Source organism: Malaclemys terrapin, chromosome 12 (assembly GCF_027887155.1).
Source record: "Malaclemys terrapin pileata isolate rMalTer1 chromosome 12, rMalTer1.hap1, whole genome shotgun sequence".
NCBI classification, from domain to species: domain Eukaryota; kingdom Metazoa; phylum Chordata; order Testudines; family Emydidae; genus Malaclemys; species Malaclemys terrapin.
Window position 1 is genome coordinate 23,225,538 of NC_071516.1, and position 25,725 is coordinate 23,251,262.

Consider the following 25,725-nt stretch of genomic DNA (forward strand, 5'->3'; position numbering starts at 1 on the left):
CTTCTTGACGGTCCCCGCAGTAAAAATAATAATATAAATGTGCAGATATACATAAGTTTACTCACATAAAAAAAGGATTTAATCCCTATTGTAACTGCAGACACCAACACAACTTTAACTTTGCAGTTATTGCCTCCAAAATAAAAACAAAAAATCCCTTGGATATCTGAGAGTATCAGTTTCAATCTGAACAAAACACACAACCCGCTCCAAGCCAAATGGCAGCGGTAGTAGCATTTTTTGAGCTTCTAGAAAACATGTGGGAAACCAGTGGACAACATCTCTGCACCTTTCTGCGATTCTGTCCAAGGGTGCAGGATTTTTGGCAGAACATCAAAGAGCTAATCAGGGATCTTATCTCCCTCTCAGTTTGAGTCCTCCCTAAGGTGGTTTTGCTGTGTATCTACCCTTGCATTATACTTCTGAGCCAATGGGAGAGCACTGGTTCCCAGCTCAAAAGGGTTGCCAACAATCAACTAAGCTCACAGGTGAAAACTCTCTCGTCCTCTTTTCACTGAATGGAATGAGCACATGAAAAACCATGGCCACAAAAGAACTTACAGCTCTAATGCCGTATGTCACAGCATGGCATCCATGAGTACAAGGAAAAAACAAACACAAGCCTCTTGGAGCCACAGAAGCCTGCACAATGTATTTCAAACTTACTACCCTCTACCCAATGTTTCAATTGGGAAGCACATAGTCTGTTTCAGATACTTCTGAAATGAGGATAGGTATGGTTTTGTTTTACTCCCTAGCTTTCTTGTCAAAAGTTCTTAATGCGAGTGTGAAGGTGGCGTCTTTTTACTGGAAAAATTACAAGTTTCTGTTACTGTTGTAGCATGCGACACAAAATAAAAGACATGTCCACTGTACCAATTAAGAACTTCAGTGCCAAGCAATTTATCCAAGTGAACAAATGTCGATTTAAGTGCCTAACTTTAGGTACTGATCAACTTAGTATCCTCAACCTAGTTCCTAATGAGCACTTCATAATATTGTAAAATCAGGAACACAAGAACTGCCACTGCGAGCCAGATCAGTGGTCTATCTATCTCAGTATGCCATCTCTGACAGTGGCACATATCAGATGCTTCAGAGGCAAGTGCAAGAAACTATGCAGTAGACAATAATGGAATAATATTTCCTTCCTAAATCACAGCAGTTAAAGAGGAGTACTTGTGGCACCTTAGAGACTAACAAATTTATTTGTTAGTCTAAGGTGCCACAAGTACTCCACGTTGTTTTTGCGGATACAGACCATCACAGCTACCACTCTGAAATCAGTTAAAGACTGGCTTATGCTCTGTGCATGAGAATTTACAGCCTTTCTAAAACTCCTGGGGTATTCTTGTTTGGAAAAGGAATAGAAGATACTTACAAGTCAAGACTGAGGTACATTGACAAAGTCATGGACTGAGACCATAATAGAATCTCGTACAAATAGTATTCTTGAAAATAAAGATCTGGTTAATACTCAAGTTAATACCCACACACACATTAAAAAAAATGACTCAGTAAAACGCACATTGATTTGGATTTGTTCTCTAGTAACAAACTATAAATACAACAACGAAAGTGTAGCATGCTCACCTCCTAAAGCATACAGCAGCTCTAATGCTTGCACCATAGACTGTGCAGGGGGTGGCTGTGAAGAAAAAACAAACTTTTTTAAGCTGTCACTGATATGGGAATACGTGAAATTTCCTAGTGAGAATTTTTAAGTCCACCCTTCTTCAAGGAGTATTCCTGCCTCAAAGGCACCAATTTGAGTCCTCTTTTTCCCAGATGCAGTATTTTCCTCCAGCCTGCTCCTACAGAATGGTGGAAGATGTCTCAGAGCATCACCTGATGTCCTCAACTGACCAGCCTGGCTCATTAGACCCACAACTCAAAACCCTCTCCAGGTTCCTGCATCCCCACTATGATGCTCTCAACATCCTGTGACCACATGGAATAAGTCCAAGCTAAAAACACAAACTTGGATTGTCCAATATAGTGATACTATTACAGTGTCAGACCAATTGCTTCCTGAATTCTCTCAATTTAAATTCTATTATGTTGGGTTTATCAATGCAGATGTAACTGGAAACATTACAAGGAGATTCACTAAACAAAGTCTAATGATTGCTACTTGCCATTAGTTAATAAAAATTAAAGTAAGTGCAGAGGCTTGATACTGTTGATACATCTTTTTCTCCACTTCACGGAAAGGCCTCCACAATTCTACTTTGGACAAATTGAGGATTTTCACCTTCTAAGTTGTTCAAAGTCATTCTTGCTCATTCTTTGTTCTCAAATACAAACTGTACAACAGTCTAAAAATAGTGGCATTTCAGTAGTGCTGGCAGAATCATGGAAACCTGATACTCCTCCACAACACGGTATTAGGTCATCAATTGCTTCTTCCAAAGTAACAGAGTATCGGTTAGCAAACAATGACCCCTGGGCCTCAGATGGTCTATACAGCACTTGCTGATGGTCTACAGAGAGCAGGTAGGTCACATAATATGGGATCTTTGTCTTGGTTTCCGGTTGCATCTACAGGCATCCAGAAACTTTATTGCAAAGAAGAGCCTGGATATCTGTAGAATCAACAGGAAACAAGGAAGAGCCAACCAGTCACATAAGCCACTACTGTAGCTACCACAGGAATGTTACATGATTACAAATGGTACATTGATTAGGAGGTGGTCCATAAGACAAATAGAAAAGGAGGTGCTCAACAAGATATTTCTGTTATGTGGTCCACACTATGAAGAAGTTTGACAACCCTTGTAATACAGAATTTCAAACAAGAATCCAGGACTTACAGACAGGAAGGGGAACCTGAGCACGTTGTCTATCCCCAGAGCTTTCAGCTGCAGGATAACAGGGGCCAGGTTACTGCGCTGCATCTCAGGAACAGTAGATTGAGGCAACTTCTCAAAGTCTTCCTCTGTGAGGGGAGAAGTCAAAGCTCCATGTGATCATGTTTCAGATTCAAACACGGATTATATTGAGCCAATATCCTCTCACTGTCTCAGAGTGACAGAGGGGTAGCCGTGTTAGTCTGAATCTGTAAAAAGCAACAGAGGGTCCTGTGGCAGAAGACTGTTAGTCTTAAAGGTGCCACAGGACCCTCTGTTGCTTTTCACTGTCTCCAGTTTCAGTTTAGCATTATTAATGGGAGTGTACATACTACTGAGGTGCTAACTGCACCAAAAATGACTGGAAGTCAAATAAAAGAAACTTATACCTCTCACCACACCATTTATGCGATTTGAATCCTAGTGGGCAAAATGATTATTAAATATAAAAATAAAACAATTTAAATAGGGACTGTCCGGGTTGATAGGCTCCACATTTGACATACTTCTTAATTAACTTTTTAATGACTTTTTACACATTTTTTCAAAACTAAACATTTAATCTTTTTTTCTTAACAGATCAGTGTTTCTAAGCAGTCAGACAATAACAAACAAGTGTGCACACATTCTGAAAGCAAACATTTTTATTAAATGGAAAAATGCTTGCAAAGGCTTTTTACAAAGAGGAAAATATCTGTTCACGTTGGGAAGAATAACTCAGGGTCCTGTTATTAATACATAGGCAATGAGTTTTTTAGAAGCATATAAAGCATTACTATTTGGGTTTTTGTATTTTAACCCCCACTTGCTATTTTACAGAGCCCCTTTTAAAATATTTTCCTTATAAGGCCAAAATCAGGAAAAATATTTTATACAAGGTCAACAAAAGCTGTATTTTACATTAGTCAGTTAACTTGCCATTCTAATACTGTGACTTCATCAAACCTATAGCCCACACCCGGTATTGACTTCAACTAGCTACATCAAGGTGCAAACTACCTGTGTCTTGTCTCCATTAGGATTTTACATCAAGTTCGCTAGTTTGATGTAAAAAACAAACCTTTTTTGCAGTGAAAACTTAGCGAAAATTATCAGAATTAAACTGGCTCTCCCAGCCCACAAAGTAATTCATATGCAATAAGAGCTTTACACATTTGTGCCAGCACTACTCCCTTTAAATAGCTATGATGTTTGAACTACTACGTAACCTACAAAAGAACTCTGGTAATAACTTGAAAAATTTGGAGTATACTTGTGAGTGCAGAGTCCAGATATTGGCGTTTCCATGAAAAATGTTGGAACACTACACTGTATACTGACATGCAAATAAAGATCTTTGCTTCAAAATTCCTACTCAACACTGCCATAAGTGGCTTTGACAGCAGAATAGTGCTTACTCCAGCCAGGTATGCAGCCACCTGGACATTTGTATCAACTCATCAGAGTTCAAAAGTAAGCTACAATAACATAAGTTAGCATGGATATGAGTACAACCAACCCCACTGTACACTCAACCCTCAAAAGGCCGTTAATGTGGGACAAATACATAAGAGGTAGAAAGTCTTTGTTCAACATAAGAAAAAAGACAAAGCCTTTGCATGTGGCTAGAAAAAACACAAAAGAAGAACAAGTCATTTTGAAAAGTTGCTCTCCCCACTGAGCATACTAAGTCGCAGTACTGATAAAACACACTAAGTACTATGGTTTATTGACTTTGGAGCCACAGTATTATTTTGATTGTCTCCCCAGGTAGTGCATTACATGCTGTTTCAGATATGGAAGAGGTCATTCGTCAGATCTGGGATCACAGATGAGAAAGAGCTCTCGCAATATGGCTGTTCCCTGGAATCTGGGACAGGTATCTGATTTTCAAAGGAATGAGGGCTACACTAGTGAAAAGCATTCTACAGTTAACAAGAAATGCATTATAACAATGGAGTGTTTTAAATCACAGACCAACATAACGAGAGACCTACACAGTGAAGTGTACAGACAGCCTACTGGAAAGATGCCTTTTAATATGGTATTACATAAACCTTACTATGATCATTAATCTTAACCACACACAGAGCATGTGCCCCCTACTCTCACTCCCACACAGTGCTGGAACACTCTCTTGATAGAACTAAGGCAATAGTAACCATGGTAGTACTCTGATTGCAAACAGTGGGCTCATAAATACACAGAATAGACCAAGTTTACATTTAAAATTGTAATTGTAACTGATAGCCTAGAAATTTAAAGACACACTAGGCCTATTTAAATCTTAAAGCTTCAGTAAAACGAGAGGGAATCTGAAACATGCAAGCAGCTACACAGTTATACTGAAAAGCCTTTCCTCACAAAAGGAAATAGCCAAGAGCTAAGTATTTAGACTGCAGCTTTTTGAAGCTTACCAGTTGACTGACTGAATCATTTATAACAACTAATCTCACTACACCAGCCTCACTGAGCCTCACGCAACAAGCTAAGCATTTGTTTATGACAGCTAATGTTCCAAGAGGAATCACATGAGCAGGGAATTTTACCTTTAATTATTCAGACGATTTCCAGACATACGTCTTTGGTAGACGCAGTATCTGAAAGAGCCTTTTCAAACATAATACAGAACAAAACATAACAGATAAATAGGTAGAATGAGTTGGAGTAAATTCTCAGCCTACAGCACCCCAGAGATATCAACAAGAATGCATTGCTTAGTGGACTTCATGGTCCAGACTTAGAGCAGCATCTTAGGTTTGCAATTGCTGCTGGTCTCGCAGCATGTCTCTCTATCAGCCTGCTTTTGCATGTTATTAAAGGGCCTCAATTTCAGAGACTCTGAAAGTGCAGCACAAATGGGGTACTATGTCTATAAACCTGTACAACATGCATGCATGGGTGGGTTTATTTGCATACAAAGGGGTGTGGCCTGCATATCTTGTGGGGAAGATTTTCTGAGGCTGTTGGAAAATTTGGCCCTGAAGTTTTAATTATTTATTACATATTTACTCCTTTGTAACTGTTCAACTTAATACAGTATAACTTGATTAACACCTACTAGTATGAGGCCTCTGGTGGATGATTACCATGCTGTCCGCATGATGCAAAGACCATCACGGTTAGCCAAGGAACTTTATACTAACATCACCCTGATCTAATGCAAGTGCAAGTGAAATGGAGACAGTGCATTCTTGGTGAGAAGTTAACTATAGAATTTGCTTCCTGCCTCTGTTCAACAAATCTGTTGACTTTCAGGTCATGATGCAAGGCTTTTGCTGGTGAAGGTCTGGTGGGAAGAGTGAATTGGTGAGATGTGGAGAGACCTAATTTTGTCAGCTGTTGTAACTAAAATATTTGTACTGGTGTCCAGGACGAAGCACGAGCACAAAATCACAAGAGTAGAAAATGTAAAATAAACACCAAGTTAACGTTTAATAATGACAATCAGTTCATCTATGTATTTGCCATATGCTATCTGTTTTGTTTTATTACTGATTGAATATATGTAACTGACTTATACTTCTTGTTGAGAAATGCTGAATCACTTCCAGACAGGGGTCTGTGGCCCTTGGTCAGAGCCAGTGAAGACTGCATTGTTTAGAGACCTGGGTTAACTAATCCATGCGAGTAGTGAAGGGAAGTCACTAATTCCTGCTGAAACATAGATTTCAATTCTTTACTTCATGATTTAATGTTTGTGAACAGAAACTGGTAAAGCTAGCTGCAAGTCCCACAACAGCGAGATCTCCTGTGCAACACACCGCCTACCTGTGTAAAGTCTATAACATTTTCCAGAACGATTCCGGCCTGCACGACCTGCTCTCTGATTAGCTGATGCCTTAGATACCGGGACAACCACAAGGCATTCGACTGCTGTTTTTGGATTATAGGCCCGAAGCTTCACAAAGCCACAGTCGATCACAAATGCAATCCCATTAATTGTGATAGATGTCTCAGCAATGTTGGTGGCCACTATCACCTAAACGTATCAGAGAACAAAGTTATTTTGTGACCTTCCACTTCTATTAGTGTTAAAACCTGCAGTCAGTGCAATAGGACTCTGATAGGAACAATTTGGAAATAACTCAGTTAAAGAAGCTACATGGAATGCATCTGAGAGCAAAAAGAGGTTATACATAGATGAAGCAGTTCACATCACACTAGTGAGATATTGACAACTTGAAATCTGTCAATTTTTATGATTTTACAAGCATTTTCCTATTTAAACTGCTGTTCTCTCCCACCAAAAACCAGGGAAACTGTCAATACAAGGAAAATCATGAAATTAACTATATACAAAGTGCTAACAAATAAAAACTGAAAACTGAGAAAAATGTTTCTCTGTAATTTCTGTCTGTTATAATCCCAGGTGTCACTTGTGACAACAACAAAAATGGGGATGGTTGATTTAAGCTGACAGTTTCCCCTTAAAGTTACATTCGTCACCTTCGATCTAAAGAACTGCAAGAAAATGCTAGAGCAGAGTACAGAGAAGTTTAATTTTTAGTTCATCTGAAACAGCAAAAATTAAATCCTCGTTGTTGCTGACCAGTATCAGATTCACGAGCAATCAGGGCAACTTTCCAATTGCTCATCCCCCTCCAACAGCGAGTCAATGATATAGCACTAGTTAAAGCCAAGCAAAGGCAAAAGCTATGATAGCTCACCCCAAGCAGTTCTGCCAATATATCTCAGTTCCAGACATAGGCCTCACCTAAACAGAAAAGCCAAATGGTCCCAATTGCAAGGTAGCTCTGTGCTGTGGAAAAGTGTCCATTACAGGCTAACAGGACAAATACGTGCAAACAAGTTTTAACTAATTTCTTCAGATCCAATTCTAGAGCATTAGCCCAGTGTGCCACCAAGCCTCCTTTTATTACTGACACAGTGTCTCAGCTGTATAAATTGAAGGAAGAAATCCAATTGGAAAAGTAGGCAAGTGCAGAGTACTTTGAAGAAGAGGATGAGAAGCTTGAGGTGAATGCAGAAACACCACGGGAGCCAGTGCAGAGACTTAAGAATGAGAAACTGATCAGGTGGATGGAAGGGAAAGATGATTATAACCATCACATTTTGGGGAGACTGAGAAGGTGGAAGAAATAGAAGGAAGCCAGAAGAGTCTGCAGTCACTGAACATGAAATGATTCCCTCTATACTGATAGTCTTCACTTGCGCCTTCTGAAAACTGATAGGCAATGATAGCTGGTGCATAAAGACTGCTTAGAGCAAACTCAGAGACTGCTTCATTCTAAGGATGGGTGGGCAGTATCTTCACAATCTATAACCCTTCTGGATGACAGGCACTATAGCAGTATTATATATGGCAGCCTTACCTTTCTGACACTTTGTGAAACTCTCTCAAACACTTTCATCTGCTCCGAGGAAGGCAGCCCAGCATACATGGGAAGAACACGAAGGTGTTTCTTCATCCCAGAGCGAGAAAGGACTCGAGCCTGTTCTATTAGCATAGAAACGATGGTCTCCACCTCCTCCTAGAACCATATCAAACCAGAAGACAGACCAACAGAGATTAAGCCTTAAAATTGCACAACTCACTCCCAGTTGCATAAGAAAAAGGTATACACAAAGTTTGTCGCTAGTATCTTGTTACTAGATTGTGAAGAACTTCATATTGCAATCATCCCTCTTCTCTCTTTTATGCTTTGATCAGGAGTGAAATAGTTAACAATACTGACATCTGAACTGCCTTAGCTTCAGATTTTGGACCCAACTGAAATTAATGGCATTTGACTCCTTTCAAAACTTTTGTTTCAGGCTGCCTGCAAACTGAGACAAAACACCACTGCATCAATTAGCTCAGTTTTTCAAAACTTAATTTAGCAACAATAGCTGCTAGAGAATTTTTCTTTAAAAAAAGCTTGAAATCTGGAGCACAAGATGTCAGCCACTACAAATAGCACCAATTTGCCTAGCTTCCTTGAGACAGCCCAATTCAACCCCTAAAAGAAAAGCATGTAAACAATCTAAAAAGAAATAAAATGAGATGTAAATATGTTACCCATAATGCTTTGCTTGTTCCCTTTATTTACATGGTCAGGAAAAGACATTGCACTAAACAAGAAATTTGGCATGCAAGACAGCAACAGGCTTCCTTCACCTGCAACCTTTCCCACTCCTAACACAGGATAGCTAAACCCAGTGGTGGGCAACCTGTGGGCCGCATGTGGCCCATCAGGGTAATCTGATTGCAGGAGGTGAGACATTTTGCTGACATTGACCATCTGCAGGCATGGCTCCCCCGCACCTCCCAGTGATTAGGGTTAGGGCTCCATTCCCAGCCAATCGGAGCTGCGGGTTAGGGTTGCCTGCAGACGGTCAACGTCAGCAAAATGTCTCGCAGCCTGCAATCAGTTTATCCTGATGGGTTATATACGACCCACGGACCGCAAGTGGCTTACAACTGGCTAAACCACTTTTATTATTATTGTGCATCACAGTACCACCTAGAAGACCCACCTGAGATCAGGGCCCCCTTGGTGCTATGCACTATACAAACACATGGATAGGACTTGACCACACTTGAAAGTTAATTTCGATTAAGGTTTGATATTAATTTAAAGTGCAATAGCTATTCTTGAATAATTCCATTTGTGGACACCTATTCTGCTATTCCTGAATAAATTCATGTGTACATAAACCCCTAGTAAGATAAAGTCCCTGCCCCAAATTGCTCATATCTGAAGTAGGAACCTACACTAACAAGGTAGCAATAGTTACTGTACAGTTGTTGACTTTGCAGTCACATTGTTCCATAGCACCCATATAGAGTAATAAAAAGCTTGTCGGAAGGGGATTAAAATCTATACAATAGCAGGAATTAAAAAGCAAATTGGAAAATATTTCTTTATCTGAAGTATCAGCTAGGTTGAAATATTACTGGTCAAGTCATTTTAAAAATATTTAACTTAACTGACACAATCTTACAAACTTAAAAACTTAATAGTCACCACAGTTGGAATTTCTACTGATTAATGAGGATTTACTGGCATTTTAATAACTTGGTGAGTTAGACTAGTACGTAAAAGTTTTGCATTGTTTCTCTGGATAGTGAGAATGAAAGTGCACCGTAACATCAAAGGACATAACTCACCATAGCACCAAGTGTTTGACTTTGAGAAATCTAATTTACTCTGCAGGTAGGATTTTCAGAAGGGCTCAGCGTTGACCTAACCCTGCTCCATTCATTTCAATGCCTTTAATGGAAGCAGAGTTATACCAAGGATGAGTGCTTTGAAAACTCCAGCATACATCGAAGTAGAGTCTTTAAGCAAAAAAGAACAGCGTCCCTTTTGTCTGTACCTGGCCAGTTAAAAATGCCAATATATCTCCATCACTCTCTGTCTGGTGAATTTTCATCACAGTTTCCACAGCTGATTTGACATAATCCGGAACAGGGCTGTGGAAAACAAACAACCAACCAAGACTTAAATACATGGACCAATATAATCTTCTCTCTTTAGTAAGAAAGGAACAAACTTAACTTTGCATAGACACTACAAATCAGTCATGTGTTCATTTAATTCATTATGTATCTCCATTAAATTAACCAGTCAACCCTTGGGCCTTCCTGTATCCCATATCCACCAAATCAGAAGCATCCCATTTGTTCCCTTCATACTATCATAAGCTTTTACAAAAATGTATGATGCTTTTTATAGTAAAAGTATACATAAAAAGCAATATTTTAAATATTTTTGTTTCCTAACAGATGACAAGCAACTCACTCAGGTGAAATTCTAGTGCAAATACTATGGGCTAAATTTTCAAACAATGGTGAAACTGTTTACTGCAAATGCACTCAGAAAGGCTCCTAATTGCCTAAGTCTTGTATGCAAATTTTTTGAAAATCTGACCATAAGCATTTCCATTTCCTAATATTCTACAGGCTTTATTTTATAGGACCATTGTAAAATTTGGATATGCTCTCATTTACATGCAGGAAGAGTGACATTTTCCCATACTAAATGTGATAACATGTCAAGGCATGTTTGTACAAATGTGAGTTAACAGGTACTCAAAGAGAGAGGTGCATAAATTAGAAGGCTTGTTTGAACATCTGATCGTAATGGACTGCTATCTGAGTGACCCCACTGATATCAAGGGCCTGCCCGGGTTTCCTTTAGAAACCTTTTCTCACCCAGAGGTGTGTAACTCACCTGTAGAATTTAGACATTATTGAGAAAAGACTTATTTGTAAGAGGCTAGACACATTTCTTTCAAAGCAAACCAAGGGAAAACCAAAAATCCAGACCCACCAATTTGTCTGTAACTTAGACTGTATGTCTCGTCATTGTAGCCAGGCCACAATGTGCTCAAGGAGGGGGATGGCCATTAGTTGAATGGGAGATCTTTAGATAAAACCCAAATGCAGCACAAGTGGTGATGATGCTTAGAAGGTGCAGTAGTTCATCCCCAGCATGGTGCATGATGACACTGTTACCTAGATTTAAGTAGCAATTCCTTTACTTCTTAGATGTTCTTCTCCTTGCAGTTCATTATTACTACTGTTTCATTTTAAGCATCCCCCAATAGCATCTGGAGCAAACAGCATTGGGGTGAGGGGTACATAACTCACTAATATGTGACAATGTACCGATCACACCCACAGTTCTTTGATCAACAAAAATGCAAACTAAGCACTGTATACGCGTGGGGTAAAAGAGCTGACTGCTGCCATCAGACCTGTCCATCCCATTCTGTGGAGGAGAGGGAGCACGAAGCTTCTGCCAGGTTTGCCCATATCCCTTGTGTGGAGGGAGGGGAGGTAAATAATGAAATAACACTGGGCTTGCACCCTCACGGGAAGGAGAAGCATGAAGATGCCACTGAGTCCCTGCAGCACTTGTCTGAAGTCTGTCCAGAGGAGAAGGGAACAGGGGAAGGTTCCTGAAGCCCTTCTCCACTGAAGTCTGCTCCTGATGCTCACAAAATAGGAGAAAGACGCATTCAACTGCAAAACAATTTCAGTTTTACAACCTTAATGTGTTAGTACCGAAACCATGTAGTAATATTTTGAAAGCATGACTGAAGACCCCTTAATAACTGAATTCCCCCCAGAGAACTCCCCAGACACTAACTAGGTAATCTGAAGTCATAGGTGCATATTTCTCTAGTCATCACTTACAAGGATTAAACAGGAACAGACCTCTGTATGTAAAAAATGTCCACCGGAAATGTTCTCCCTTCCACGGTAAGGATCATGCTGGTATCCCTACTGGGGTCGTTGGTCTCATTTTGATTGAAGAAATCTCTAAATTTCTTGATAAAGCAAATAAAAATTTTTCCATTTTAAGTCAGTTTTTGAAAGAACTGAGGCAGACCCCAGAGAATACTGAAGAATGTCATGTTAATGTCACCTGCATCTTTCCAAATCTGACAATTTGTTATTTTAATAAAGTTGAAGTCCTTGTTTTTTTAAAATTAAGGCTAGGGTTTTGGTGCCCAAATCCTATTGAGTCTCAGTGGAAGTTGGGTATTTAAATCACTTGAGACCCTTTGGAAATCCCTGCCTAGAACTCTGTTGTGTAGTTATTATGGGCACACTTTTGTACACCTACAGCTGAACTAACAATTTACACACTCAGTCACAGTAATCAAGCACATGCAGACCATGGATCTCTCTTTTTAAAAATCAGAGTTAAAGTGTTTCGGAAAGGAACTGATTTATATTTATTAAAACATGTTAATTATTAATGGATTAATTTAATATATTAAATTGCTTACATATGTGTTATCATAAGGGATTCCGTAATTATTGCAGTTAACTATATCTCAAGGTTTCAAAATATATCCATTTAATAACAAATGTGTAACAAATATACTGTATATAAATATAATGTATATACTTAGATACAATATAAGTCACATATAAATACATGGCTAATATGTCTCTCTCTTCCCTACAAGATATTTGAAATTTAACACTTTTTTGATAGTATACAACTCCTCAAAGATTGAATGGAGTATTGTAATGCTATCTCATACTTTTACAAAATATATTCCAATATACATGTAGAATATTACCAAGTATGGCACATTATCGGCACTAACTTAAATTTAAATGCTAAATGAACAATATAGATTTTTTTTGATGCATTAGTCTTACTTTGTGTTTATTTGCTAATTAGCTAAATTCTATAATTCTCAACGGGCTGTTGAGTTACTAGTGAGAAATAGTAAGGTTCTACTGCAGAAGATCATTTAATAATCTTACATTTTTAATAATCAATGATTGTGTCAATTTGTCATCACCAATATAGGGCTTAAGTATTTTGGTTTTATTAGATAGGAAACAAGCTAGATTAAGCAGCAGGAACATCTTTAAATAAAAACAGCCATTTAGGAAAGAAATAGCCACAAATACATGACAGAAACTGATTCATATTAAAATAACCTGCCAAAAAATGAGCTTACATAAACAAAACTGCAAAGAAATAGAAACACAGCTATTTCACTACTTGTAGGTTCTTTTTGCCCATCACCACCATTCAGACAATTCTCCAGATAAGCAGACCATGTAGGACGAGATGTCTTTACCGCTAGAAGTGAAACTTCCACTTGAGCTCACTTAATTTTTAAAACAAACTCGTAAACTGTACCTCTGCATCCAGTGTGGCTGATGCTACGATCACTCGAAGATCCCCTCGTTTCTTCTGAATCTAAGACAGACAGTAAGAAATTAATGGAGAAATGCCACTCACCCAGGAATGATTAACAGACATGAGATGTCCTACAACATCTTGACCATCAGTAACTCTTATGCCTGGTCCACACTAACCCCCCATTTCGAACTAAGGTACGCAAATTCAGCTACGTTAATAACGTAGCTGAATTCGAAGTACCTTAGTTCGAACTTACCGCGGGTCCAGACGCGGCAGGCAGGCTCCCCCGTTGATGCCGCGTACACACCTCTCGCCGAGCTGGAGTACCGGCGTCGACAGCGAGCACTTCCGGGATCGATCCCAGAAGATCGATTGCTTACCGCCGGACCCGGAGGGAAGTGTAGACCTACCCTTAGTTACAAATACTTAACAAGCCACAAAACAACTGAATGAGTTAAAGCTCATCCAACAAGGACTGTGCAAGACTTTTTTCAAACACTGGGATAGGCTAACTGGTGCCTGTTCCAGAATGATCTTGGTAATCCTATTCCTCATGCCAGAAAAATCAGGAGAAAGTATTTCCAAGGATACAAATCACTTCATACCAGATCACTCATAGGGAAGCACTATCAGCTGCCATGGAAACAGATTTACTTTACGCCCATGTGGGATAAAAGAAAAGAGGAGTTATGTGTTGTGGAGGCAACAGGGTGGAACCTGAGCGCCAGCTGGGGAAGGCAGAAAGCTGTGTATAAAGAGAGGGTTTAGACCAATAGATGCATTATAAACCTTTGCTCATGAAACTTTTTCCAACAGGGCCACCAAGCCGTGCAGCAGGATTAAAGGATTAATGGTGAAAATCAAAACAAAAACTAAATACGGAAGCTAGTGAGGAATAACCTTTTTTAACAAACCGATGGCAATGTCTGTATACAGGGTTCTTTCATGGGCTTCATCCAGCATGAGGACACTGTTAAAGCAGAAAGACAAGGTTTCAATGATCAGATCTGATTGCCTTTGGAACCAAGACATCCTGTCTCAAAATCCCTACACTTTCAGAGAAGTGCCTGGAATTTTAGGCACATCACTCATTAAAGTCAACGTATGCTTGTAACTAAAATCCTCTCAAAAACAGAGGGAAATGCAGCAAATTACCAGTGATAACGCTTTAATTTACTAACCATAACACCAGGCATTACAAGTAGGGATAGGCAAGCTTCTTTTGCCTCATTTTAAACCTTCTTGAATATCATGGGTTTGAAGATTTACTCAGATGTTACTGTTCACATTCTACTTCAGTGAGATTGTGGAGAGAAGAGGAGCAGAGAGAGAAAAAACAATCCTGTGTATGTGTGTGGGGAGGGAGAATAAAGATTGAAACATGGAATGAAGTGGGGAGGGAAAAGAAACAGGAGGGGGAAATAGAACACAGGCTGTATATTAAGCATCATCAATGCCAGCTAGTTTTTTGAAGAGGTGCAAGAGGGAATTTCTTCTATCCTTAATACACAATACAGACTTTCCTGGCACTACGGATTTTGTTAGTTTTTTAGTGATAACCCTGAGGGGTTTAAATTAGCGTGGGTTTAAATTAGCAAACAAAATGATTTGCAAACTAATTTAGCAAACCCAAACAAGAGTAAGACGTTAACAGAACAGCAAATTCCAAGAGATTCATTTATCCCTACTAACAAAGCCATTGCATCCAAAGATGCTTCTCAGCAACATTTATTTTTGCATTAGGGACGTGGTCTGCTGCTTTTCCTCTTATGATTTTGGTTTTCCTTTGCCCCATCTTCTCAGTAGCTCAGTTTACGCAGTGAAAGTGCAGTTCTGCTCTGAAAAGTCACTATATTAAAAACTGCAGCTCTTTAGTCAACCAGCCAAAACAAGTTTTTACTCTTGTTGACCCTGCAAAGCCAGCACAGCTATAAAAGCATGAGCTGTATTCTATTCTGGTTTGTGGATAATAACGATTAACTAAATTTTGGTTGCAAATGATTGTTACTGATGCACGGGCTGCAATGAACCCAGCTTGACTTTCAGATTGTGTCTGCAGGGATGGCAGTAAGGAAAAAAAATGATTTGAGCTGAAAGAAGCTGAAAGAAGCTGAAAAAAAACCCAAACCTAAACTGAATTCTACCACTGCCTCCCTACCCACCCACAGAGACTTTTTCAAAGTACACCCTTGTTGTAAGGTAGGTGTTTTCCCTTTCTACTATAAACCTCATTTTTCAGGGGGGCTTATTTCTTGACTCTGCTTAAATGTTTCTGGACTGAAACAAAATGCTCAGAATTGTACTTATGCCAAGTCTTTGTTTCATGCACTCTCCTGAATTTAGTGTAGCATATGCTACAGTACGCAAGCTTCCTCCCACAGCTCTGCTGCTGGTTCTTGACCTCCTGAAGCAGGCACTAAGTGGTGCTGTGTTGCATAGTGGTTCTGTGAGGCAGAGATTCAGATACGAGCGAGGGTGCATCTGTCCAATGGCTGCTTGTGACCATAGTCAGAGGAGAAGATGTTCAACTTTAAATGAACAAAAGCAAACCCTCCACTGGGCTAGGTTACCCAGGTTTACTTGGGTACCTTAGAAACCTTCCAAAGGTGGGGCACTGTTTGCATGTAAATTATTTCCTATAATTCCCTAATAAGGCTGACATTCAAATGCCAAGATCAGCTTCAGTCTTTGGGATGTTTATGAACTGCCTTTTAGCTGGAAAAAAATTCAGACATTTGCTATGGGTCTGCCAGTCATCAGCAAGGATCTGCTCCATGTAACATGTCTTTACCTGTATCTCGTTAGTAGTGGGTCAGCCATCATTTCCCTCACCAGCATACCATCGGTCAGAAACTAAAATCAAACACCAAGAAAAATGAGTCATCTATAGCCGACCTCTAGGCTCACATTCAGCTGGATAGGCTATTTATATTACCTGTTTGTAAGAAACTAACAAGTATTCTGGATTACAAAATTCTATTTATATTGCCTTTGACACATTTTCTATGTGCCTTTCATGCTCTGCAGTGTCAGCTACAGACATGTGCTTCTGAACGCTAGTACTGAAAAATAGTAAGAGCTACAAGTAAGGGACACCAAATCAATCCAAGTATAAGCAGATCAAATTTGTGTAAGAAATTCATATTTATTTTTTTATAAATTAAGTTAGTTCTTGTGCAAAAACATGGACTGACAGCACTAAAGACAGCAGTTCCTCATTCTGGCCTGCCATCATGCCTCAACCTGCCTTAAAGAATGCCACATGTATAGAGTGAAAAGCTTCTTCATTCTCTGTACCCGCTCAGTTGTCGGTACCTCTAAGGAAACTGCTTAACAAGTGTCAGGTAGCTCAGATCAGAGTACAGATGATGTTTTGTGATATGGACATTTTCTTCTTAGCTAATGAAACCACAATCTTTTCACAAAAACAATTTCTAGCTACTCTGGACTTAGAAACAAAACCTTTTCAGTTTACTCATGAGTTGGACACGGCCCTGACCTAGATATGAACTGATGACTTTGAGACAAAAGGCTCCATATTTCTTCCCTTACCAATCCCATAAGCAGCCAAGTACTAAAAAATATTTAAGAACTGTTTTGTAAATACACGTCCTCCTATTGTTTTATATTGCTTTTTAAAATTACTTTGAATTATTCAAGCTTTTGACAATACTTTTAATAAAGGTAAAGTATTAGATAAATCCTATTCACTGTTATTATTCCATAGAAAATAAAACAAACTCTCTTCTCCACATAGCATAAATAATTTCAATATTCCCCAATGTGATAACAGAACAAAGCTGTGAGGGGGGGATACCAGAAAGCTACAGCCCACATGAAGTCACCTTCAGCTAGTTTGTTCATTCTCTCAGTCTAATTTTATCTTTAAGGTGGCTAGGATAGCCTAGCTTCAATTCATTGCAGCCCTTCCTTTCCACTTCACTGGTATCTCAGGTTACACTAGCATTGGAGCAATATCTGATCATAACCACCTTGAAAAGCTCTTTTGGGTTTAGAGTGGTGACGGCTGGTATTAGCAGAATAGAACATAATGTTCTATTCATTTTATTAAGATTTAAATAACCATTTAAACATTTTAAGCATATGCAAACACACAAAGAGGATAGAATCAAGAACCTTACATAAGCTGACAAAGTCCTTAACAATGAGCAAAAAAAAAATACAAAATTAAGACTGAAAATTCAAGTTATATCCCTTAAAAAAAAATACTCCTTTCAATAAACTAACCCACCATCCCAGAAATAAGGATTTAATACAGCACTATACCACTTCCTTTATTAAACTTTAAAAATATTGAAGGCAGTGTGACTAATGACTGTGGCAGGAACCTGAGAGCCTGTTCCTCATTCTTCTACTAACCCACTGTATTATTCTGTGCAATTCACCATTCTGTGACTCAGTTTCACAATATGCAAAATGGGTATAGTACTATCTGTTCCACTCATTGGGTGTTACAAAGCTCACTTAATGTTCACAAATGCACTTTGAGAGCTTCGGCTAACCATTTCAGGATACCGGCACTCTGCTTAAGTTTCACCTTAATTCTTGTAGCCTGTGGGTCCGTGCAGTCATCAAATCGAATACAATATCCAACTTCATGACCCAGCACTGCGCCCCTTTCTTCAGCCACTCGGCCTGCAACCTAAGAGAAGAGAGGTTTTGCAATGCAACCGAAATGGTACAATGGAAATCTGTTGTAAACCACCTCCTTTTCATAGCTTTGTTGGGGGGCGGGGGGAGTAGGAAATGTGGAGTGTGAAAATACTGTCATTTGCACTGATTCCACTGGACTCAAATTCTGCTCTGTATAGCAATATGTCCTGAACAAACATTCTGTAGTTACTTTAAAAAACAGTAGGATTAATTAAATTAAAAAAAAAAAAACATGACATTTCAGTTTTTCCAAAAGAAATTATTAGAACACCAGATGAAAAAAACAGGATACATGGTCACTTTACTTGTAGATAACAGTGAAACCAACAACAAACAGATCAGTTTCACTCTGCTTTTGCTTAAGAAAGCTATGGAGCTATCTTCTGTGATAGAGAACTCAAACGGAAAACATGGGAAAGAGACTGCCCCTCAAAACAGACAGAAAGCTGAGGGAAGGACAGAGTAACAAACACACACAGCCCATTGCCCAAGCTTGGAGGCAGAGGCTTCCTAAACCACCTTGCAGCAGACAGGGCACATAAAAGATTTTTTTAGATTATTTTAGTTTGAGTAATTTGGCACTTCTAGTGGGAAAAAACAGGGAAAGGGGAGTCAGAAATCCACAGTTTGATTACCAGGCCTATGCACTTTGGTAACTGCACTGCTAATCAAAATACAATCTTTCTACGGTAATCCTGAGATTACAGCGTTCACTATCAAATTCAAAATAAAGGCACTAAAGAATGGAGGGAAACAACCTCCACTAACCAAAAAAAACACGCTTGAATATTTGAAACTGAATTTTTAAAAGTTATTTCAATAGACTGCATGAATCCAAGTCAGGTGGCCATGAAAAAGGAACAAGTTATCGCTTGCAAAATCATATGCACATGGACAGCATCTTTACTGTCTTTTTCTACGAGGACAAATATTTTATGTTTGCAAACATGCTGAGTCAATTAACAGCAACCCTGTCTGGTGCAAACATTTATAACCTCTGAAATATCAGCTTTAGCTGAATTTCCTATTGGGATAAATGGAAAAATACCTGTAATTTATTGTTTGTGGTAACATTCATGGCTGCTCAACCAGACTTCTTTCCACATGATCAACACTGGTAAATATGGACATGAGGTTTGTCAATATTTTTTCATGTCTTCAGTCAATGTTTTGCAGTAATAATTATTATAAAAGTCTTCACACATTTAATGGATACTTCCAGTTTATACCTTATTTATAATATGCCAATTTCAGAAAATTTCATCGGGGTTGCCAGCAACCTTGAGAGAGAGAGAGAGCATGTGCACATTTGTGTGTGTTTATGTATGTAGGGAAGGTGGGCAAGTTCTGCTCTAAAACTACTATTTTAATCAATGGTGGATCTAAGTTGGCCCAAAAACCAAGGGAAGGACTGGAGTGCTCAGTTCTGATACCTAATCTTTTACTGATGAAGACTGAAGACATTAATGTAAGGTTCAAACTTAAAATGTCAAAGTAACCACTCCAGAAAATGAGTCACACATTTGTAAACAGTTTAGACCCATGCCTAATTTGTGCATACAGTTGCTGAAAATGTTTTCTTAAATCTAGAAATCATGTGCCCAATTTGTTTAAAAAGAGATACGATCAACTTAAAAAATCATACGTTGTAAGCCAAATTTCTTTACGCATGCTACTAACACCTAAAAAACAAATTTAAAAATCCAATTTACTTATTTATAGACTTTTTGCATTTCTCTCAGCTTGGACGATGAAAAAAATCTTTTCTGCCCAATTCACTTTCTATTTACACTCAGTTTCACCTGCAGGTGCTTAGTGCTGTAATGTTTGTGTTTCAAACACTGCAAGGGAACGTTTAATTAAAAACAGCTTGCACTGGAATTTTACATAAACTGTCAATGCATTTCTATTGGTCTTCTATTTTACAAATGCTTTTAAAATAAAATCTTTAAATTAGAACTGAGGCACATTTGTGCTACGTATTGTACACACACCTAGAAACAAACAATCCCTACCCAAGAGAACTTGCAGTCTAAGCTCCCTGTCTGAAAACTGATAGTACGCAGGCAGACTGCTGTGTCCTCACAGGTCCATACAGCAGCCTGCTGCACACTATCAATTGCAGAATCAGAGGCCAACAATACAAGTGACGCAAAATGGAAGGAGAGATCTAAGCAAATATGTTTAGTATTATAATTAAATAATCAATTATTCCCATTTGTCCCTCAACTGACCCAGCACTGACCGATTTCTTATAAAATGACAATGTCGCTAAAAAAAAAAAATTCTGAGTATAGAATCTTCTATCCATCGGACAGATAGAGAACAGGCAGAAGTAATTCAAGCTAATCCACAATTGTTTTGCCAATGTGACAACTGGGACAACCACTCGTGAGGGAAAAGGGTAGCTCTGTCTTCATGGTCTTTCCAATAGTTGGCCTCTCTCCCGAGACTGTGTACCAACTAGTTTTGATGGCGATTTTGTGATAGTGACACACAGGAAGTGAACTGACTAAATATTTTTCATGTGTCACTTTATGACTATCAGACGGCAATGACTATGGGACACTACCAACTTGGGCCATTTTAAACCAACAGCCTAGGAATGAAAGCTCCAATCTTGATTAAGCAGATCCTATTCTATATTATTGGTTTTCTGAACCCAGACATCAGCTGTCCAACACCTACTTTTAATGAAAAACGAAACAATGTGCATTTTAATCCTATTAATTTGGTCAAAATTACATTGTTTTCAACAGTCATTTGAATTACACTCTTTAAATTGTTTTGACAGGCTTTAAAAATAATCTCCACATGTGTATGTTTGTCTCTGCCCTGCACATAAAAATGAATTTCTCTCAATCGCCCATTTTCTCTGTTATTCTCTCTTCCATGAATTCCTTCATGAACCCATTACTTCAGATGGGATCTTCTCAGCTCCCTTCCTCTCTCAAACCAAGCATTCAAGCAGATAACCAGGGCTGACAATGCAAAGCTAATTCAAACAGAAGTCCTAAAGTTTCTAAATTATTTCTCCTTTATAGCTCTGCAACTTCCTCTTTCCCCTCTGGCAATGTCTATCCTCTAGTGAGGAGAGCAGATGAACAGTGCTCTTTAAAAAAATCCATTTCAACCAGTCAAAGTAATAAATAACACCAACCATGCCTCCCAGCCCCCTCAAATGGCCAGACAGTCAGGAGAAATTTCAAGGGTGTTCCCAGCTTGAGACCCCACTGTGGCAATATGCTAAACTACAATCAAGCAATCTCAGTCTTTGAGCCTTAAAAGGAAAGGGGGTAAAAGCAGAGGTACCATTGAGAACACAGATTATAATTTAACATAAATCTTTACAATATACAGAGTCTGTCAGGTACAGAATTACACAGTCAGGAAGGCATATTAGATGGAGGTTGAGAGAGAAAAGATGGAGGGGAGCATCCCTCTAGAAGCACTAGACTCAGGTCACTGCTGGAGGCAGGATGCTGGACTAGATAGATAAATGATCTGATCCAGTATGAAAATGCAACAGGAATCCACCAAGCATTTATTTTTCTAAGACAGCATATTACCATAGGTACAGGTTGACAGGTGGCACATACAATGTAATGTAAAGAAATTAGGACATGATATAGAATAGCAAAGAGGTCTGTGTATGAAATGGTCAGAAGCTGCAAAACACAGATGAAGAAAACAATTGTGGCTGAGGGGAGAATGCTACAGTGGACATAAACGCAACGTCTGGCAGCAGTTAAGAGAAGAACAAGGGCATATCAGAAGAAAAGAGCACAACTCAGTAGAAATGATCATGGAAGCATTATTAAAGGCAGGAAGAGCCCATATTGAGTAATGGGGACTTTGCTACAGGAAGGATATTGAATGTAAAGATACAGAAAAGGGCAACAAAAACAAAATGTCCCATATGTTCTGAGATGTTGTGAAAATTAGGTTTATAGTCATTAGAAAAGAGGACCTCAAGAAGGGAACATGACTGAGGTACCTACAATTCCATGTGGTACAGAGAAAGGGGATGCTACCAAACTAGCAGTGAAGGCAACCAGTTCATACAAGAGAGAATGAAAGAATCCAAGAAAGACAAGTCACTAAAGGATTAAAAAGGCTAACAATGTTAGGAACCATTAGGAAAGGGACAGATAAGACAGAAAATATCATAATGCCTCTATATAAACCCCCGGTACGTCCACATCTGGAATACTGTGCCCAGTTCTGGTCACCCCATCTCAAAAAGGATATAGTGGAACTGGAAAAAGTACAGAGAAGAGCAACAGAAGTTGATCCAATAAAAGATATTACCTCACCCACCTTGTCTCTCCACTAGTTTAGTGATACAGATAAATGGAAACTAATGTTCAGTTATATAACTTGATACAAACAATCAATACATCCATTCAAAGGAAATCGCTAGTAAATTAACCTGAACCAATATGTGGACTAGTAAAAATTTCCTATGGTAAGGCCAGATCTGAAACTGTACAATTTTTATTGAATTTAGAACTTTTGAACATTCTGCTTAAGGAGAATCAGTAGAAGAATCATTTAAACTTGAAGCTGCAACAATGTTAATTTTTATAGCAAAAAAGAAAGAACTCACTGAAACAGCAGCAACTCTGCGAGGCTGCGTCACTCCCACTACTCTCCCTTCGGCTGTCCAGCCAGCTTCTGCTAGATACTGTAAACAAACGTTGAAGACAGGAAATTAATTAGTCATACATGACACAATGTATCCAGCAGTTAAAGCATGGTACTGGATATCAGGGCTTCTAAGATTTATTCCTGGTTCTGACATCGACTCTCTGTGACACCGCAAGTAAAAAAACGAAGATTTTGTGCATTAGTTGACCCCACTATAAAATACGTATACTACTACTACCCCGACCTCACAGGTATATTAGCATTTAGAAAGCATTTTAAGATATTGAGAAGCGAGAAGATTCACAACTGTAAGTATTTCTTCTTAGTGATTCCTTCCCTGCCCCTCTCATTTAGTAGTCCTGTCTCAGGAAAAATGTCTGAATAGCATTAGTCAAGTACTCATGCTGAAGCAGTTAATATACCTCACTAGTTTTGTAGCCATGTGGCAAGAACAGCTGATTTTATATACTTAGCAAATATGGTTGTTGTTTTTTTATAATACTTGTCACAAAAAAACAGCTACTAAATTTCTGTAACTGTTATACTTCGGATGTGTTGCACATGTCCATTCCATGTTAGGCGTATGTGTGCCTTGAGCACAGTCGCCGGAAATTTTTCCCTCAGTGGTACCCATTGGGTTGGCTCTAGCACCCTCTGGTGCGGCATGCTCATGACACCAGTATAAAGGGACCGGCTGACCCTGCACCTCCCTAGGGTGTCCCATCAAATGTTTTCTTTAGAGCCCCCCCAGGTATCTGGCTGGAGCAGGTACAGATGCTGAGGTGTATGGGGGCAGCTGCCTGCACGTAAAACCCCTGCTTTCTTTTGAAGGTCATGGAGGGATGGTGAAGCATAGAAACGGGTGCTCTGCTGAGGCCTGAAATGCTTCCTCAAAGGCACTAGGGTGTAGAGGCCCAGGGACTTGAGGGTAGCTCTGGAGTCCTTCAGTCCATGGAGCTTTGCATCTTTCTGCCCTGAGAAGAGTGACGTCCTGTCAAACGGAAGGTCCTGGAGAGACTGCTGGACCTCCGTCGGCAAGCCTAAGGACTGCAGCCAAGAACAGCTGCACACGGCCACAGTTGAGGCCATGGATCTAGTTACCAAGTCTGCTGTGTCCAGAGCAGCTTGCAGAGAGGCCCTGGCTATTGACTTCCATTCTTCCACCAGTGCAGAGAAGTGCTGCCTGGACTCCTGGGGAAGCAAGTCCCAGACATTAAAATTGTATCTCCCTAATAACGCCTGTTGGCTGGATATGCAGAGCTTTAAATCTCCTGTAGAATAAACCTTTTACCAAATAGGTCTCTGAGTCCTTCGCCTTAGGGGTTTCTCCATGCAGCTCCTGTCTCTCCCTTTTATTGGCCGCTGAGACCACCAGGGACCACAACGGGGGGTGGGAGGAGGAGTACAAGTACTCATACCTTTGGGCAGGAACAAAGTACTTTTTCTCAGCTCTCTTTGAGGCGGATGGCAGGGAGGACGGGGTTTGCCACAAGGCTTTAACTGGTCACATGATGGCCTAATTGAGAAGCAGCCCTTTAGACAGCCCTACCGCAGCCAAGACGTTGACAAGGCTGTGGGAGGATTCTTTGACTACCTCCACATGCAGCCCTAAGTTCAAGGCCACCTCTTCATCAGCTCCTGATGAGCTTTGAAGTTGTCCGGGGGGGGGGCGGGCGTGACATGCCCGCTTCTGACACTGCCTTGTCCAGGGAGGAGGAGGAAGCCTGCACTGGCAAGGGGCCCTCCTCTTCTCCTTCTGCACCGACTGTGTCCCGCAGGTCTAGGTCCTATGTATCGGTACCAGGATCAGTACCGGAGTCCAGGTCGGGTGCTGTGTGATGGGATGGAGGAACCCTTCTCTCTGAAGCCTTCAAATATAAGCATCTGGAATGTGCCCCTGACATCAGGGGAAAACCCCAAGGGTTCCAAAATGGCCATTGCCTTGACACAGGTCAGTGCCCACTGGATCAAGCACTTGGAGGTACCCCTGTGTCCAGGTCTATCACCACATAGGTCTGAACAGGAGGGTACCGACAGCAACCCATCTGTTGGGTATCCGACCCCACTTCTGACTCAGACGATGAGCCTTCCTCCGGAGACCATAGCTGTGCGGTACTCATCGGCTCCAGAGATCAGTGCCAAGGTGGGGAGGCCAGCATTGAGGATAGCAGGGACAGTTTCCCCCTAGATGGTACCAAGGGGCCAGGTACCAAGCAGCAGCTTGAGGTGACGTGCTCCCTTCTGCCCACCTACACCACCAACACCAGCTCTTGCACTGCCAGCGATGGCAGTACCAATAGCACCAGCAAGTATCTGGCTGCTATGAATGTTTCCAGGGTGGCCAACACCGTGATCACGCCGGAGTCTTGCTGTCCCTCCAGCACCAGCTTATCTGGTACTGGACTCAACAGAGCCTGCAAACAGGATGGAATCAATGGTACCCGCACATGGAGAGGGGGCAAGGCAGTGACCTGACTCATGTCGCACTCCTGCGCTCCCCATGCTTGGCCTTTTTCTGAGTCAGGGAATGCCCCCTTTTGGTCAGCTGCTTCTTATGTTTCTTTCTCGGCACCGGTGACAGGGAATGGTACTGAGAGTCCCTCCTGGTGGGAGGAGCACTCTGCACTGACGCTGAAGTACTCAGTGCCGAGTCTGACTCGCTTGGCTCCGAAGAGGGTCTGAGTGCCTCTTCCATCAATAGGAATTTCAGTCTGGTCTCCCGGTTCTTCTTCGTACGAGGATTAAAATCCCGGCAGTTATGACAATGGTCCCGGACATGAGCCTCACCCAAGCACTTTAAGCAACTGGCATGCGGGTTGCTCAAAGGCATAGGCTTGGCGCAGGACTTGAAGCCTGGTGACTGAGGCATGCCTTGGCACCAGGGGCAGATGAAAATCCACTAACAAGCAAGAAGCTCCAACTAAACTATGTACAAAAGCTATTTACAG

General features: G+C 40.3%; 1 protein-coding gene across 2 annotated transcripts in view; it reads right to left on the minus strand.

The window, feature by feature from the left end:
- Positions 1-25,725, minus strand: part of DHX35 (DEAH-box helicase 35) — a 45,577-nt gene that overhangs the window by 15,666 nt on the left and 4,186 nt on the right. For both annotated transcript variants that reach the window (XM_054046107.1, XM_054046106.1), the window contains exons 4-14: positions 22,737-22,814; positions 18,012-18,116; positions 16,245-16,306; positions 14,354-14,423; positions 13,451-13,510; positions 11,998-12,110; positions 10,152-10,248; positions 8,165-8,323; positions 6,600-6,810; positions 2,814-2,938; positions 1,594-1,648 (exon numbers count right to left, since the gene is read on the minus strand). In XM_054046107.1, the coding sequence (XP_053902082.1) occupies positions 1,594-1,648; positions 2,814-2,938; positions 6,600-6,810; positions 8,165-8,323; positions 10,152-10,248; positions 11,998-12,110; positions 13,451-13,510; positions 14,354-14,423; positions 16,245-16,306; positions 18,012-18,116; positions 22,737-22,814 (1,135 nt within the window). The remainder of the gene's footprint in view (positions 1-1,593; positions 1,649-2,813; positions 2,939-6,599; positions 6,811-8,164; positions 8,324-10,151; positions 10,249-11,997; positions 12,111-13,450; positions 13,511-14,353; positions 14,424-16,244; positions 16,307-18,011; positions 18,117-22,736; positions 22,815-25,725) is intronic.